Source organism: Apteryx mantelli, chromosome 36 (genome assembly GCF_036417845.1).
Source record: "Apteryx mantelli isolate bAptMan1 chromosome 36, bAptMan1.hap1, whole genome shotgun sequence".
Taxonomy (NCBI): Eukaryota; Metazoa; Chordata; class Aves; order Apterygiformes; family Apterygidae; genus Apteryx; species Apteryx mantelli.
This window is the reverse complement of record NC_090013.1, coordinates 488,192-507,150: the sequence shown is the minus strand read 5'-3', so window position 1 is coordinate 507,150 and position 18,959 is coordinate 488,192. Positions and strand designations below refer to the sequence as shown.

Here is an 18,959-nt window from a genome sequence, read left to right as displayed (position 1 = left end):
GTGGGAGCAGGTCGGGGCCGCGGCTTTGCTGGGCGCTAACACCGCCGGCGCGGCGCTAGTGCCGGCTCGAGGGACCCCGGGGGAGCCATGGGGCAGCCCCCCCCATCCCGGCTCATTGCATCGGTTCAGCCGGAGCAGCCGGAGAGCCAGGGACAGAGCCAGCCTCGGTGCAAAGGTCTTGGGCAGGCAAGTCCCGAGCTGACAGCTGCAAACAGAGCATCCGGCCTCGGAAGCCGCTGGTGCAGTGCAAGGGGGGGGAAAGAGGGGGAGAGCGCCGAGCGCCGACGCACGTTGCCGAAGCTCGGCCGGGTCTACGAGGACACGACACATCCTTGTGGGATCCCTTCCGGCTCTGCGCTCGCAGATTCAGAACAAACCTTCTGCTTTTTCACCCCAAACTCGTCCTCCGGAGCAGCAGCCGAGGGCCCCGCAGTCCTTCCCTGCGGAAAGCCCGGCCCGGCAGCCTCTCCAGCAGCCCAACCCCGTTTGGGGTGCTGGCACCCAGCCAGCGCACGCACACACCTTCACACTTGACACCCGGCTTCACCTTGGCTGCCACCCGCCTCCGCGCAGGAATGCGGGCGGCCGAGATGGGGATTCGCGGGTCTTGCTCGGCCGGTCGCCGCGCGAGGCCGCAGCTCCGGCGCCTGGCAGGCGAGGGCCAAGGAGCCTTAGTCATTCCCGGCACGGTTTCTGCCCACTTCACCTCTGCTCGCACAAGAGACACTTAGAGGCAGCGATAAGTTCGGCCTTCCCGGACTTGCCCAACACACAGGCAGCCCGGAGCACGAAGAGGGAAGGATAAGGGTTAGGGCTGCCCTGCTTCTACAAGGAAACCGGATCGGCTCTGGCAGCTCCGAGCAGCTCGGGCGGCACTGCCATCTAACGGCTGCTGCGACACAGCCCGGCGCCGACTCCGAACACGCTCGCAGCCCTCTCCAGCTTCGTGCCGCTGGAGCACGTTCATCCCTTCGACGTGTCACCTTCCTTTCCAGAAAGGATCACAAACCACCGATTTGTTCTTAGAGACGTGAAAATCTGTTTCCTGCATTAGAAGTTACCCACCTTGTACCAGTGGAAGCCACCTGGATCAGGGAGGTGATCCATTATCTGCCCACCTAGGGCTCGAAGACTCTCCCGGCAGCATCAGGTTTCGCTTTTGGCCCCATTCTGGCAAGTCCTCAACACCGGACAGCACCCGCAGCGAGCGCGTGAACGGGCACCTGGTATTTGGTTCCTTGTACAGCGTCCAAGTCCAGGTGCAAGTGCCTCAGGGAGCCGCCTTCGCTGTCCCCACCACGGAGCGCCGGAGCGGGCCCGGGCCCGTGAACAGCCTCTTTTGCTCTGCCTGACACGACATCAGAGGGACAGGAATGCTTCCTGCTCTAGGGGAAGATTCCAGGGAGCACGGGCTCCTTGCTGGGACAGGAAAGTCAAAGTTTTGGGCCACGTTGTGTTCCTACAGGGAATAACAAGCCCCCTCTACAGCGAGCCGCGAGCTTGGGCCTGTCTCCGCAACACAGACGAGGCGAGCCCAGGTAAGGCGCAGCCCTAGAAGGTTATTAAAATTTCATAATATTCGCTCTGTTCTGCATTTAGCTTTTGCAGAGCACTGGAATTATCTGCCTGTACAACCTCAGGCACCTGGGAACATCTTGGCAAGCAGAATGGTACATTCTGGCCATTTTTCACTTTTTCCTGCCGTGACTGCTACTGCGGGATGAGGCAAGAGACTATTGCAGCAGACTTTTTTGCTGGCATTTGTATGCAATGTAGAACTACACGTTTGGAGACAAAGACATCAAGAGTTTGTGTTTATTTGTCTACATTCAGCTTAATCCAGATGTACTGCCTGAATGATTCAGACATACAAAACCCACTCTTTCCCACTGGTTTTTAAAATAAAATCTTCACTTATAAAACTGAAACACTAACGCATTAAAATACAGAAAGCTTGTTTAACTCACTTCACAAAAGCATTAACAGATGACATATCCCTTATCTATTTAAAGCCATACTGTGTTAACACTTCAACGTCAATTTTAAATAGAAAAAGGATACTGAAGTCGTATTAACTCAAAAAATCTATTTAGACAAAGTTGTAATGGCAACTAACAAACCATTAAATACATAGATGCCCAAAATACAGCTAAGTATGGAATTACAGGTACTCAACCATTAGTGACTGATATCACAAAGAGCACTGCAACATGGAAACAGGGGGAAGGGGGGATTTACGTGTTTACTGTGATGCAATAAAACTGAATATTCAAAGGGTGCGCAAGTGCGGAAGGTAACAAAACTTCACACCCACAGAGGAAGGGCTGCTTTATCTGTACTGATAATTCATGCTGTGATCGTTTCTGCCGTAGCCACCTTGGGAAGCTTGATAGGAACTGGGGGGGCCGCTGTAATTTTGGCCTGAACCGGGGGAGTTGTAGTTGGACTGTGAAGAATATCCACCTGCAAAGGGAGCACAAGGGGGAGAGAGAAAGACGTTCGCTTATAATCACGTGGTGAAATAAAAGCTCTGTTAATACAGAGGAGCACAGCATTTTTACTCCTATCCAGAACGGCTGTAGCACAGGAGCACACACAGAAGACGTAAAGATGCCGTTTTCACACACCAACACATGCAGAGAAAAATATATGAAGAAGCGTTTTATACTAACCTTGCTTACCTTGGTAAGAGGACCCTCCGCCCCCAGATCCTCCCCCATAGCCACCATGTGAACCAGTATTGTATGAGGCACCTCCTGAATAGTTATTTCCTCCTCCTCCGCGGCCACTGTTGCCACCGTAACCTGGAAGAGAGCAGAGGCTGAGCAAAGCTGGCCTTCCAGCGACTTCCACCGAGACTACCCGGACAAGCAGCTAAAAAAAAATCTGCCTGTTACTGATGGCTAAAGAGATGGTAACTCATCGAGCTGAGCTTGCTGACCAGGGTTCAGCCAGCAAGAGCTTCCCTTCTTCTGCCCTTCCCGCAGCCTTTGGCAGCTAGCTAACTTTCCTGTTACGGAAAGCGAAGACTTGATCACAACAATTATGCAGGTCAACTAGCTGGGCACAGCAGAGTAGACGACTCCACATTCATCTTTCAAAACGCAAGAACATCTTCGCAGAGAGCAGGGACGGACTAGACCAGCAGGTTACCTGGTCCATAGCTGATCTCGTTAACAACAAATAAGCGAAACCCGAGCAGTTTAAGCCCGCTAGATATCTAGAGCATCCGCTTCGCAAGATGAACTAACGTTTGCATTATCAAGTCCACATTTTGCTCCCCCCCCACCCCGTCAAATAAGCCAGGCAGCACTCACTGAATTTGCTCTCATAGTTGTAATCTGAGCCTCCACCACCAGGTGAGTTGTAAGAATTGGAGTATGAAGAATAGTTGCCTTGGCCGTGATTATACCCTTTCTGTTTGCCTTGAGGTGGGCCGTAGTTACTGTACTGATTTTGGTTGTATGACTGCTGTTGCTGGCCTTGGTGGGACTGATACCCTGACCCATAGGAAGGTTTTTGCTGTCCTCCGTGCTGCTGTTTCTTCCCACCGTGTTTCGGAGGAACGGGGGAATTGTAGTTATCGCCACCTTGATAGTAGGATCCATACCCGGAGGAGCCACCACCACCACCTCCGCCGCCACTCCCGGAGTTGGAGTGGCCACCATTGCTATAGAACTGGCCTAAACAGGGAAAACAAAGTTAGTCCGTAACAGCAACGGCGTTTTGGTGGGGCAGGTATATTCCAGAAACCAAGACATTTCAGAAGCGAGACACTATTTAAAGGGGTAGGTTCATATCACAATAAAGAGATTTTACTATTGTGAAAGCAACAGTTTAAGAGTAGCTTGATCTTACGCTGATGAAAGGCTTAAGAAACTCCACACGAGGCCAAGAGGTGTAACATTTTGTTCATTTAAGTAGACAGGGAATTATGAAATACATTGACATCATATGATTTTCCAAGTTACTTTAAAAATTTCTCATTTAACAACTCTGAGCCAGTTCTCCTATAGCTTTAATTCCAGTATAAACCCAAAATCTAGAACTAAGCTCAGGGCTACTACAATTTTTTTTTTTTATGCATGTTACAATAACTAACAGTTATTACTTAATGTTCTACAAAGATTTAAAATCTGGTGCTCAAACTACATTTGAGACAAGTCAGCCATCAATGTCAACTGATGCTCACTCTCCACAGCTGAAAGAAGTGGTAACGAGGAATAATCTTATTCCTGTAACGAGGAATTAAGTCAACATCCATGCAGTTCACTAAAATAAAGAGAACCTTCGGTATTGATTTACACATCGAATGAACAGAAACAATCCAACCGAAATGAAGATGTGCATACACAGCTTATCCTATTGTGTAGCACTATTTATCTCAAAAATCTGGTACCACCGTGATCTTAGATCCAAGGTTACCAAAAACCTCTAACGGATCAAAATCCTCTAGAAAGTCTGGATGCAAAAGCACTGTACATAGTCAAGAGTTAGTGTTGTTTTTTTTGTTTTTTTCCTTTTATTTATCAATAGTACTACAGTCAAGCTCTTAAACTGCTGAGCAATTGCTTTCCTGCCCAATTCCTGCAAATTGAACTTCAATGAATGTTTCACAGTTTGGGCTTAACGTGAGAAGACTTAACTCTACAGTCAGACTTGCCATATTAAAACCTAACTTATTTCAAGGAAGAAAAGCCACTAGAATCTAACTAAAAACCTGCACCAGTGTCTGTAACAGCATGTACTACTCCTGGAACTTAACTAGGCCTCTAAAGAGGAGGAGTTTTGCCAGCATCTCCTTTGAAAACGAAGGAGAGGTGTATGAGAATTTAGTATTTCTCAAGAAAAACTTACAGTTAAAGAGAGACAAGGTATAAAATCTTGTACCCTTTCTTTCTGCAATCCCATGTGAAACTAATGGAACAACTCATCATAAGGGTGAATCAGAGCTCATTTCCTAAATTCAATATGTGTTTTTATGTGAAGAGCGGTGGCTCTTCAAGGCACCTAAGCTTTTTTCGTCACCTTGCTCATTTTTTCCAGAACTCCAAATATCCCTGGAATCACAGAATCAATTCTTCACTACGCCCTCTGCACTAGAGTAAGACTTTCTAGATTACACAAGATCCTTTTTCCTCCTTTCCCCTATAGACTGTGTTTCAGCTGGGTAGAAACAAGGCTCTGCAATATACTTCTCTCCAGTCAAAAAACCAAAACAGCAAAATATTCCTGCACTGTGACCGAAAGGTACCTTGCTCTGTCACGTGCATTGAAGTTCCTGTCTTTGGTTCAGACACATCTGGAAGGAATATGGGATCCTCCAGAACAAGAGGTTAAGAACTAAGACTTGCACCATTTAAATTCAAGCTGCAGATGCTGGAAGTTGGCCTCTGCCAAGCAAGGAATCAATTTCCGGAATTTACATTTTACATGAACCCTTCATATTTAACTATGAAGTTTTAATGCTGTTTGACACCTGATATTTTCTACTCCCCCTAAATCAAAGCTAATGAATAAAAATATCGAACACACCAGTAGTTACTTTAACATGTATTCACTTAAAAAATGGCAGTTGTTCACCTCATTCAGGACAGTATCTATTCACTTGTATAAAAAGTCATTATCTCAAACAATAACTTTCTAAAAAAAATAGGGCATGCATTTTTTTTTAAAGTAGTCACTAGATACCTTGGACAATTTTTTTTTTTTTTTTTTACTTGATGCTTCATAGGTTAAAGATTTTTGTTTTGCCTTTTTTTAAATTTTTTTTTTTTCTTTTTAACTAGTTTAGTTACTGAGTTAACTCAAATGTTGTTGAGCTTCACAAGTTAAATTAATGCAATGGTGCAGGCTTTGCAGCTAAAAACAGTGACAAACAAAATACAGTTTTAAAACAAGTACTATAGCAAGAATAAAGGACCGAACACTTTAAATTTATCAAAGACTAGCGTCTTAAACGGCCAATTTCAAGTTCCCCGCCATTTCAAATTCCAGTGAAATTATTTCTCCAGGTTATGACACACTTTTAGGGTGATGTGCATTTTGCAACAGGCACGCACGGCGCAGCCTCAGCAGCGAGGCTGCTGAGTCCGCGGCCACCGCAAGTTTGCTGAAGTGCTTTAGGCCCTTTATGCTTGGCTCAAGAAAGCCCATTTTCATGTAACGATTGAATCCATGCATTTTCAGAAGTTATCAAGACTAACATTTTTACATTAACTCCTAATGCCTGGATATTTATTGTATCAGTATCGGAAGCACAATTACAATACCTTTGAAAGTACACTAGCTACCAGCCACAATAAGTCACATCCCTCAGCGTTAATCCACCAGCGTGTTACAAAGGATGTAGGATTAATTTTAGCACATACGATTCCACATACAAGTCAACATTTTGCATGCTTAAAAAGCTGGGCTGTACTATATTCAGAGATGTTGAAAAGTCTTCCCAATATCAGAGGCATTTACCCAATTTCTGGGATTTAATAAAAGGCTCAAATTTTGTACAAAACCTGCCGTAAATTAAGACAAAGGTAGATTAAAACACTTCAGTATCTGTTTCTTAAAAATAAAGTAATGCTTTCCATAAAAAGCAAAGATGGGCTTTTTGCCTTTATGCTGAACAGAGCTGGCTTTGAAATTTGTGCAAACTGCACAAAAACATTCTTTGATAATTAGTTCCCCCTGTTGTGTACATTGATACAACCAAGTTCAAAGGCAAATCACAATAAAAACTGCCACTGTCTTAAGTTCTGCAGGCTAATAAGAGTTTCAGACAAGCTGCGGTGAAAAGCCACTGTTGAGAAACCCAGTGAAGCACAGGGACACAGCACGAACACTTTGGGTTTTGGAGTTCGAGAAAATTGGAGTAAAAAGCTGTTTTTTGTGCAATACTTTTAGATGATCTAGGAAGACCCAAAATCATGATAGCCGTAGCAGTCTGTGAAAAAGTCACCTACAAAAGGGGGAGACAGAGCAGAGAAAAAAAATTAGAATTCTTTTGAAGATGGCAAAATGCGCCACATTTGAAAGTCATGTTTTAGATTTCTCTGCTCCTGTCACCCCCCAATGAAGGCTTCTTCTCAAGACCAATCGCTGTGTATTTTCAGGAAAATCTGATTCACAAGTGTGGCTGATAGCTTCACATGGCTTAAAGCAGAGAAATTTAAAATATTCACAATTTTAGAGGAAACGTGAAGTCACCTGGATTTGAGTTTAACTTTTAAACATGTACATAAGCCATCTTTCATTATTTCTCATTCAGAAAAAAAGAGAACCCCTTAAGATGGCTTCAGCACAAGCATATTATTGTATGTTGCAACCCAGTCCAAGTTTTACACCCCCAGCAGATTGATGTGCTTCAAAATATAAAAGATGAACACTTACTATAGCCTGCTGTCGCGGAATTTCCTCCATAACCATAGCTTCCATATCCAGCACCTAAATTGGAATAAAATTTTTAAATAAAACAGAATACAAGCATACAAAGCTTCATTTCCTGTAATGCTACAGGTCAGACTTTGAAATGCTAGAGATTAATTAATTCACCTATTGGTGGACAGGTAGTTTCTGTACCATTTAGCATGGATGAATGAGAATAAAACATGCACAGCAGCTCACCTGCATTCATGTAGCCACCGTGATTGCCACCAAATCCACCCCTGCCTCTCCCACGGCCTCGGATATTGCCGCCTCTTCCACGACCACGCATGTTGGGCGGAGGGGGTACTTCGTTGTGCATGGGGCCTCCCATTCCGAAACCCGGATTATGCTGCTGAAGGAGAGAGGCTCGTTACACAATGTTTCTGGATCATTTCACCACACACCCAAGATGAAAACAAAACCTTTCAAAATCATGTCACGAACTCTAGAACATGTCAGATACTGATCTCCATCAACAGGGAAAAGGGCCAAACAAAAGTTAAGAGGGTGGTATCAGGTAAGAGTAATCTCCAGGAAACAGGGTAAGGACAAGCCGCCTGCAAAACTTCATGGATGCCACAGAAGAGCACAGTCTGGAAGACGGAAGAGAACACAGCAGTATTTCTGCTTTCTAATCCAATAGCTATTAGTAGATCCTGGTTTCTCTCTGTTCACGTTAGGTTATTCCTCTTCCCCAAAAGAAAGATTACAATTGCAGCACAGAAGACAGAAGTACTGCAGAATCATTAGCTACATCACAAACAACAGAAGTCATTGAACAGTAAGTTTACTTACTTTTACTGCAAACTTGGGTCCTCCCCTGGCAGGCACAGGGGCTCTTTTCTTCTTGTTTTGCTCAATGGCAACAGGGGCATCTGGAAACAACTTCTCTAACGCAGCCAGAGCAGCATAGGCTTTTGCCACCTTTTTATTTGAACCGGCTCCTTGAAACTTCTGCCCATCAACCTCCACCTTTGAAATGGATTAAATCATTGCATGTGAATGGAAAGGGCAGAAACAGAAGCTGCCTCTTGTGAATAAACTTGATGTCATTAACCATTTTTATATGGTGCCCTCAGACAATTCCAGTAGGGATCTAGGAAAATTCTTACTAAGGCTATAAAGTTGCAGATATCTGAACTCGGATGAAAGTATGAAGAGGAACAGGAAGTCATCTCACCTCCATGACAAAGCGCTTGTCATGACTGCCACCTGTTTCTGAAATCAGTTCATATTTCAGCCCACGTCTTTTCTCGTTTAGTTCCATCACAGGATTCTTGCCATGCTTTGTCAGAATTGGTCCCTGTTGTTTCACATTCTGAAAGAGGAGAAGTGGTCATGAAGCTCCAAGAAAAACCTACTGGACTACAAGTTACTCCCAAAATATGAACTTTCTACGACTGAAAAATACTTTAAAGGACAGTTGCACTAGGATGAGCTTGTGTGATATTCTTATCTCAAAACTTATAGTAACTGAAGACTGCTATATTTTACATCTGTCAGCACAGCGTGTATATTCAGGCCAGACTCCGTTAGCAGGGAAGAGCAATATGCTAAAAGGTCCTTCAAAGAACGGCCTTCAACATCACCTTCTCCAAAAGAGTCTGTCCTGATTCTTTAACTCTTAAGACCCTGCTCACCTCTGAGGTTTGATCTGAAGGAGGAGAAGCAGCACTGGGTGTAGAGACTGTTTCCACTACAGGAGGAGGAGCAACAACAACTGGTTTCTGTTCCGTTTCCTCTGCTGATTCATCTCCCTTTCCAGACTCTTTGCCTTCCACTCCCGTGGGTAAGCCCATATCTTGCAACACCTAGGGCAAGGAGAGTTGGAGAAGGGATTACTGAAAAGCACTTACCTCAGAGATGTGCTGGTTCTCCTATGCTCTACATCTTTTGGGGTGAATATTTGAAAGGGTTGCTCAGAGTCACTCTATTAATTTTGTTAGAGTATTAGGCTAACATTCTGTAAGGATTATTCATCTTACTTTTCCCTCATTTTCCAAATCTTGTGGACACTTCAAGAACTAAGTACCAAGTTCCCTGCCTTGCAACACACAGACCACACTGTCTTGATATTTAACTTCTACCCTGGATGCGACCTGGTCCATGCTGAAGGGGTTACACATTTCACATATACAATTTTAATCATGACTTCCATGATGATCAGGGGCTTTCAGGTCACTCTTTTCAAGTTTAAGAGGTCAACAATCATCACTAGGAAACAGACTGCCTGTTATTTAGAGCCCCGGGGCAGGAATTTACAGACACAACTCTTACCTTCACTGCTACATGCAATTTGGCTGTCTTTTTGGAAGGTCCTGATGCCTCAAATGTGCTGCCATCAATTTCCACAGACATTGTAAAAATAGGAGCATGAACAGGACCAGTCTGAGACACAAGTTTGTACTGGAGTCCAGGTTTTAGCTGGTTTAGTTTCATCAGTGCATTCATGGCCTGGGGAGGTTCAAGTTTTTCCTCTGAACAGAAAAACAAGTTTTTCAGGTGTTTGCAATCGCTTTAGAAGAAGCAAAACTGATTTCATATAGTGAGTTATCTGTCATTTTTGCCTTTGTGAGAGTTTAAAAGTTATACCAAGTAAGACCTTACAGCGGTAATTTATTTTATTTACTTAAAGTTTGCATGCCCTACAATTCATATTTACAGTATCACTCAAGATCAAACACTTGCAAGAGTTCTGTGACCTGCCCCCCAACTTAGCCTGAAAATAGCTTTCAGGTAGTCATTTGTACCTACCTCTCGTTAACTCAATACCTTTTTTCTGAATCTTCTTTTTCTTTTTGCTGGGAGACTTCTCCTCTCCATCCTCCTCCATAGGACGCTTCATTGGGGTAACGGCATATGTTGTACTGGGAGGAATCTGGACTGTAACAATCATAACAGAAGAGCTAAGCATTCCAGTTTCCAGTAACAAGAACAGCAATAGCCTTACAAACGCGTTATTTTTTTCTAGTACCTACCAGTGTAGTCAACGGGGTTTTCATTCTTTGGTTTCTTGGGCATTTTGGAAGGTAGGGGATCCATCCCCAAGACCTTGTGAAGCTGGCCAAAAGCAGCAAGTCTCAGAGCGTGCTAGAAAGATTAAACGCATGTTACTGGGAGGCACAAGTTGCTACAGTAATCTTTGTTCACTGCAGTTTCAGACAGGAACATTCTACCCACCCCTACACAAAATTCCTCATCAGTTTAAATAGGACTCTCCTTTGAATTTTTTGGAAGTTCAACCCAAAATACGGGTCATGGTAGTAAAGTCACTATTGAAAACCTGAGACTTTGCTTCTGGTTGGCCAAGCTACAAATTCCTTATTGGTGTGGGACCCATTTGTATTTCTTTACTTGACTAGATATTAAAAAAGTTAACACCAACCTCTGTGAGGTTACTATACTACCATTAACCAATATGGAAGTTCAGAGTCAGTTGAACTGATTAAGTTTTTGTAACATCTGTAGTCAAAACTATACCTGAGCACTCTGTGTGATATCTTCCCTTTGTTGTCTGTCTAGATGCCCAATAGCATCAGTGGCTTCTTTTTCACAAGGATCATAAATACCAGAACCATCTGAAGGCAGGAAACAAGGAAGATATGCAGAGAATTATCCTGGTGTTTCTAAAGAAACTAAACTAAGTATTCCCTTGGCATCAATCAACACTCATCTCTCGAAGAACACCGACTGACATGATCCATCCAATGTCCAACATTCTGAAACTCGTCTGGATTATTTTACAAGTACAATTATAAGTGAAACTGGTCACAACCACTCAGAGAAGCAATTTTACACTTGCAAGAAACTGGTACCTCTCTCTACAGGGTTTAACATCATGGGTCCATAGCTTTGAACACATGTGCCCTAAAGAATAGCAAGGTACTGTAGTACCCATATATACTGGGGGGTTTCTGAGTTTTGAATCTAAGTTGCCCGCACATATAACAAGGGATGTCTCAAATACTAGGCAACATAATAGCGCATCAAAGCTTCAATCGTATTTCGTTTCAGTTTCACTTTGAAATGTAAATGCAGAGAACCACCTAACCTGGCATAACGATTCCTGATGCGAGGCATTCGAGAACTCTCCTCAGAGCCTCGCCAGCTCCCATTGGTCTATTAGCAGTTCCTATAGATTTTTCACAGAGTAGCTCTAGAGGCTGAAAGACATTTTTGAAAAGTGAGAAAAGCAAATGTACATGCATGTGTTGTGTACTGTGAATATTATAAGTTTAGAAGTTACTTAAAATTCTCAGCACGGATTGCAAGTAAAACAATGCACACTGTAAAACTTCAATATGCATCTTTCAAGGATGCAAACTTTTTTTTTTTAAGTTTTATATAAAACTAGCTTATTGAAACAGAATGTTTGCCAACTTAACAGGGTTAAACAACAATTTGGAGAAGTGGCACATACAAAGGAAAAGAAAAGAATTACCCATCCTCTTAGTGGGGCCCAAGTAGGAACCCGAGTACACAGATCTCTCAAAACCCGAATGACTATGACGCACGACTTCAAACCATTAGCCCTGGCCTAGAACAGAAATCAAAAGCAGAAGCATATTCAATAAAAATACCCAAACTGTTCTTTTGCAGACATTAATTTTTGCAGTGCTACTTTGTCAAGGGTAAACAATATTTCACATTACAACTTTATAACTTTAATCGTAGTGTACAAAGACGACATTACTCTTAACACAAAGCAGCAGCTATGCATCTACTCATTAAAAAAGGTTCCTTTCGAATGTTAAATTCACTTAAGTGCTTCTTTAGCAACTGTACCATTGACAGACGCTAAGTTCAGCACATCTAACTATCATCCAACTTTAAAGTATTTTAAATAAAAAAAGTTAGCCAGTTAAGAGTTTACAAATTTTCTACTTAAAGACAAATATAAGAACAAAATGCAAACCTGGAACCACTTGGCGTGTCGGAGTGACGCCAAGGCAGCAAGGCATTTCTGCCTGTCCAGAACGTCCGGGGAGTCGTTGACTGATAGCGTTTCTATTCGTGGATGGAATAAGAAGACAAGGCACAGTTTGACCAAGGGGGTTCTGTCAGGTGGAGAGGGGATGAGGCAGCTTCCTAAAAGGCAGCTGAGGCTCCCAAAAGATCATGGTCTAGATCCTTTACCTGGAAGGATGGTCTGCAGTACGCTTGACTATTGGCCTTACTTAGAAATTTAAACTGCAGAGAGATGGGAAGTTTAATTAACAGGGGCAGACTAAAGTCTATTTTGTAAGGAAGAGATGGGAAGTAATGCTGTATGGGAGAGGACAGAAATCCTTTACTACTCCGGTGAAGTTGCAGAGTATGAGGTCTGAAATTGCTAATAAATGGAATTTAAAATAAATCCCCACTCTGTGTTCAGAGTGTAGCTTTAGTGGAGGAGTGTGGGTGTGCGTGTGTGCGTGAGCTTTTCTACGATCAAGGGAACCCCCTCCGCCCATAAGGCGTGACTGCCCTGGCCCCAACCCGTGACAGAGAGCGTCCTGTTGGTCAAAGGTCCAGCGTCCCTAAAATTGACAAACTAGAAGGCTCGGTAGACGAGGTCAGATATCAAAACCATAGACAGTCAATAGAGCACAAAAATATTTTCCAGTCTGTGCTGCAGCAAAATTGAAGATATGGTTTAAGAAAGTTCAAAGTTTCTGAAGACCAGGGTTTTAGATAAGGCTAGTACACAGAGCAAATGTTTGAGGTCTGCGAATTAAACAGTGCGATGCCTATGATACAGAATTGATCATAGTAAAAAAAAAGTCAAGTGCGAAGACATTTGTGAATTTTCATTCCAAAACAAATTTAAGATCAAATATAGAAGCTAACTTTATCCAAAACTCTGAATCACATTCTGGAATTCTGAGCTTTAGCTGATAAAACAGCCAATCAAGGAGACCCAGAGCACCTATCATTCTTGCTGCAACACAAACTTTGTAACATCCAATTTCATGTACATGCAAGTCATTTAACAAGAAGCCTTCAACATGTTTAAAATGTATATGCTTATATTTTTTTTATGTATTGTGCAGGCCACTTACATGGCTAGATACAAAACAAGATTAATACAACAATATTACATATTAGTGAACTAAACGTCCAAGTAAAAAAAACTGAAAAAAAAAGGAGCAAAATACCATTTGAAAGGTGCTACTCAGTTTCAGAAGTTCAGTCAAAATAAACCATAATCATGATCTCATGGGATTAGTGTTGTATTATGAAATTTTGAATTTGCATAAAAAGAATTGCTGCTATTTAGGCTGAAATTGAATAGCACGCTTTAACAGTGAATTAGCAACAGAAAAATACAAGTTTCCAGACTGACTGTTGGCTGTTTTCAGTCTTCCATACCTCCAGCTAACTGTTTCTCCATTTCTTCTCTGACAACAGGCGACGTCAAATGGATGGTCAGTGTCAATGACGGCTCTTTTGTATTCTTAATTATAATTGCAGCATCACCAACTGACTGGATTATTTCATATTTGTCTTCGGTAATAGCCTGCAATATAATTTCACCACTTAGTAATCGTCTAATTCATTTCTTAGAGTTCCACTATCCTTTTTTCCCAGAAAAAAAACAAAAACAAGGTCTATAAAATTTCAGTTAATAAAAAGATGTTCACTTACAAGGTAATTCTAGAACAATGCTATACATCTATGACAATTACTTTTCTAAGATAAAATAATAAAGCGCATCAAAAAATGTCATCAAGTGCCTTTTTATCCATTTAAAATATATTCTGCTTGTTTTGCTCACTGTAACAAGCACACAGAAACATTGAAAGATTTTACTCACAGCAAGCTGTACTCCAAGATTGTCAGCTACTTTCTCCAGGAGATCTGTTGTGGGCTTATCTTTGCACAAAAGAACTAGCTCAAGATCCAAGTCCCCCTTCAGTAACAGGCCTTTTGCTACAAGCCCTACACGCATCACTCCACGAAGGGTCCTAGTCAACTGTTCTGTAGCCTTCTGATCCCTGCAAATATACAGGGTACAATCACGACGGCTTAAAAACTAAAAAATTAACTGCAGCTAGGTAAGTGCAAACGCTTAACTGAAGCTAAGGGATGTATCTGCAAAGATTAAGTGTGAAACGTGATCCCCCCACTGAAGTACTACTACACCTACATAGGAAAAGTTGCTTCGGTCCCAGGTTAGCTCTCCCTCTCCTCTTAATTCCATTACTCCATAGCCAGGCAAGCATCTTTGCAAACTTCAGAGAGTATATTTCTACTAATCTAAATAAGATAGTGCTATTACTTCTGACAGTACCCTCTTAAAGCACTTGTTTAGCGATGTTCTTACCCTCCTTCTTTGTTCTCCTCTTCAGCCGCCGTCTCCATGGTCTCTTGTTCTGGCTGCTCCCCGCTGACTTTTTCCTGTTCGTCAATCCAGTCAGAAACGGCTTTGAGCGCCCGTTCTGTGTGGGACACCATATTCTGAACTGCCTCCAGTTCTTCTTGAGTCGGGTAAACGGCTGAATGTTTTGCCATCACGTGGCGGTCATCGTTCACAAAAATACGCATTGGTCGCTGAAAAGGCAATTTGAAGCGATTTAGCAACAGGCTAAACCCAAATTAATCCTGTAAGTCCCCAAATTCCAGAACCTTACCATTTTTGCCTTTGAATGTCTGTCCAAATTTTCAAAAGGTACTTATTTAGATTCTTCCACCAAAAAGACTGTACCAGTACCACAATTTTCTGTAATCTGGGAACAGCAGAAAACTGATCAGCAATGCTTTACTGGTGGGCTAGTATGGTCCCCACAACCTGCTTGCTAAGTATACGTAATAATAACAGAAATAACTGATATAAATAACTGGAAGTGGTAACATAAATGACAATTATACGAACTTATTATTGAAAGCCAAGTTTTCTTCTCCCAAAGGCTAACTTTCTTTAGACCTGAATAGCACCCACAGTAACGATTAAAACCAATTTTATCGTACAGCTGTCACTGCAACTTCCACAGACTGCCTATGAAGGCTTACGTTAACTTCTCGGTGTTACCTGATCACCTGTTTAACAGGTACCATATGCTTATTTACTATATTTCAATTCAGCTGTACAGCAACTGCAGACCACACCGCACCAAGACAAAGGCCTTGAACTGCAACCTCATTCCCTTGTACACTCTGCAAAATGCAAAACATTCTACTAGTCTGAGCTGCGACCACGACTACCCGATTTTCCCTCCTAGGTCAAGTTTGCAGTCTCAGTGGCCTTAAGGATATTATTTTGGCTCCTTGTGCCTAAGAGGCTTTCCCATTAAAAATGGATTTTTTTTTTTTTTGCAAAGCTCTCTTATTTCTAAAACAAATTGCAATTAAGATAAAGCATTCCCTGATACACACAGAAACAGTTTGTACTGGAAAAATTAACAGTTTTTGACATGATTTGTATATAAGCTAAAATATTTTCATGAGGTAAAGAACTAGATTTGTATCACCTGGTTACCAAACAAGGCAATAGTTTTTGCTGTGCTCATTGATGCTACTCACAAGCAACTACTTGTAAAAATCCATATATGGCCGACAGATTTTTACCCCAAATTCATTTTATGGCCCCAAAGTAAACAAGCTGGATTTTCATTATCATCAGTAGGTCACAAATTCAGTAACTGCATGAGTCTCTTCACTTATTTTAGCACATACTTTATCAAGAGGAAGTAGTATAAACTTAATTAGCAAATCTGCCTTTGAAGTGCTTGTAATTTCTAAAATTCAACAGAATTGCTATGCTGATTAAGCCAAAAATCACTACAGCTTGTTTCAGAACATGTCATCTTTCAAACCAAACAAAACCACTGGTATAGCTTGCACCTGGAACTGAAGTAGTTAACTTCTTTTGTTAAAATTCAAGTACTTTGTTCCTCTGTTTTTAGCCAAGGGGCCTTCTAGCAAAGAAATAATTGTGTCCTAAAGGACTAGTTTATGTTTTGTGAAAGAACACAGCTTTCCAAGATTGCCTTCAGATGTGAACAGACTTCTGGCAAGAAGTTCAAAATACCATCTTGTATCCACTGGGATTTACTCCTCTAATCTTAAGCACCAATCACATAGGAAACTATACGACTGTGATAAGAATCAGCAGTTGCTTGATTAACAGTCATTAATTTGACTACACCTTGAAAGCATCCATCTTCAATAAGACCCTTGATTTACCTCTAATTGAAACTGCACATGGTCAATCAGATTCCTGCAAATACCTTATGTTTCTTAGTAACTCCAGGAATTGTTATGTGCCATTTAAAAGCACTAGTACAAATGAGGCAAATGAATAGCCTCGTAACACAGCACAAGCACCTGAGGACTCACAGGAGCAATGGAGATTAAGACCATTAGCATCTATATCCAACACCTCCATCAGCTTCTGCTTCATTTCGAATCAGATTTTGCCAAGTTAGTTAACTTACTTTTACAATTTAGTATACATGAAGATTGCCATAACTACGGCACATAAAAAAAAATTGCCAGAGAAAGTCAATCATGTCCCAATTATTTAAGTCCTCAGCACCAAATCCTACTTCTCTGGAAATCCATCTGTTTCAAATGAGTTTCAATCAAAATGAAACCAGACTGCAGTTTGCTTTTGCTTTTTTCCACTGGAATCTACACAAGTCGTCTTACCGTTTCTTAGGCTAGCCAGTAATTACTATATATATATTACTATATAAATATGAAAAATAATTGAAATGTAGTTGAATGCTTTGCATTACCCTTTGACAGATGATACAAATCGCAAGTAAGCCTCACGTATCTTAAGTAAGTGCAAACTGTTCAATACACCAGAATAACAATAACAAACGAGCAATTAATTGTTCAAATACTTGGTGCTTTATTACAATAATACTGTTTTAACCATTACCTGTGCTAAAACAACATCCGGGGCCTGGACAGAAATCAGGACCCCACTGCGCCAGGTGTTTTACAAACAGAACTCAGGCTTATGACCTGAAGAATTTACAGATATAAGCTGGGATGAAATTGGGAAAGCTCATTTCCTCTAGCCATTATCAGATTGTAGGGGGTATTTATTCATGTAGATTTCTAGAGCACAGAAATGCCTCCGATCCCAATCTGGCAAATAGCTACGTATGGGATGATTTTCCCTTTGTGACACATCGGGATGACTTAAATGGATCTAATTGTAATTAAACCCACATGTCAGTGTCCACTGACCAGAGAGAATTATTCCTAAGGTATCTGCAAGAATCCACAAAGCATGCATTGCAATGCGAAGGTGTATATATATTCTTGCATAGTCACACATCTTGTCATGTGTTAGCAGGCTCCAAACTTCCCAGTCCATTCTAAGGCCTAAGTTTGGACTGGACCCAGAAGAATTTGGATCACTAATTGTTTTTATTGAGATCGGTTACTGTACCCAGTAATTTTTGGTTAAATTTCCTTAGTTCCCTCCAAGCAAGGTAAGAAGGTAGTTGAAATCCAAACTAATGGAGAGCAGCAGTTATCCCTACTGTCAGAAAATACTACAACACCCCAACGAGCGAGACTTCTGTTTCCTGTGATTTCTAAAGACGAATGTTATCTCTCCTCTTGAAATCACTGAAGTTCATTTTTAATGAGAACCCAGGAGCTGATGCTGCAGCATCACAGGATTCATGCCTCTTAGGAAAAAGAACCACAGAACAAGTTAAAAACATGAACACTCTGAATTATGCACAATTCCTGACATTGCTCATAAGGTTGATAGCCATTAAAATTTGGAAAAAGGAAAACATTTTGAAATTTAAGCCCCATTTTAAGACTCGCCTGCTCTGATTCTCCCCTCCTATGATTTCCTGCTACAAGCAGGATTTCAGCAACTTCCACTGGATTTCCAACTAGATTTCACTAGAATTCCAACATAACGAGCCAGACTGTCTCAAACACATTTTGGGGAGTGGGGTGGGTGACAAAATTATAGTAAGAATGCTAAGGGGTGAAATTTCTTCAATAACGATGCCCTGGATAAGGGCAAAGTTTAACTTATGTTAAGCAATGTATGTAGCTGGACTTAAGAATACTGCTTCATTTTAAGTAAGAATCAGTAATTTTTCATTTGTGTTTTTAGCCAGTCTTACTTTGCAGCATTCACACCTGAACAGGCTGCTTGAGCTGCTTTGGTTGTAAAACCTTAACACTGCGCTTTTGTTCCGATTTGGATGGCTTCCCTCGCAGGCAATTCCTTCAAGGTCTAAGGACACTGACAGCATCCAATACAGCTTTAAAAAACGAAACAAAACAAGCTACCTGAATAACTAAGGTGATGGTAAACAAAAGCCGCTGACACTTGTAAAGCGGCAACGAGATGCAGCGAGGATAATCCACGCTGCTGTTCTGAATTGTCCAGAACTGAGCAGCTACAAATAACGGGATGAATTAAAACAAGGGGGGGGGGGGCGTTTCAGGGAAGCGATGGGAGCCTCGCTCAGGGCGGGCAGAACCCAAATGAGCCCAAATGAGCCAAACCCTGGAGAATAAGTTTCGAGAAAGGAGAGAGCACGGGGGGGGGGGGGAGCGGTGCTCTGTCC

At 41.9% G+C, this 18,959-nt stretch overlaps 1 protein-coding gene across 1 annotated transcript; it reads right to left on the bottom strand.

The window, feature by feature from the left end:
• Nucleotides 1–1,801: 1,801 nt before the first annotated feature.
• ILF3 (interleukin enhancer binding factor 3) lies at nucleotides 1,802–18,475 on the bottom strand. The gene is given in 21 exon segments (XM_013952043.2): nucleotides 1,802–2,398; nucleotides 2,401–2,463; nucleotides 2,673–2,804; nucleotides 3,318–3,683; nucleotides 7,387–7,440; nucleotides 7,621–7,774; nucleotides 8,218–8,394; nucleotides 8,603–8,740; nucleotides 9,063–9,233; nucleotides 9,700–9,899; nucleotides 10,177–10,305; nucleotides 10,401–10,512; nucleotides 10,903–11,000; nucleotides 11,474–11,585; nucleotides 11,864–11,959; nucleotides 12,338–12,429; nucleotides 13,774–13,921; nucleotides 14,219–14,399; nucleotides 14,729–14,955; nucleotides 15,036–15,131; nucleotides 17,291–18,475. Coding segments are annotated over 20 exon segments (2,817 nt in total). The 5' UTR covers nucleotides 15,039–15,131; nucleotides 17,291–18,475; the 3' UTR covers nucleotides 1,802–2,234.
• Between the last annotated feature and the right edge of the window lie 484 nt (nucleotides 18,476–18,959).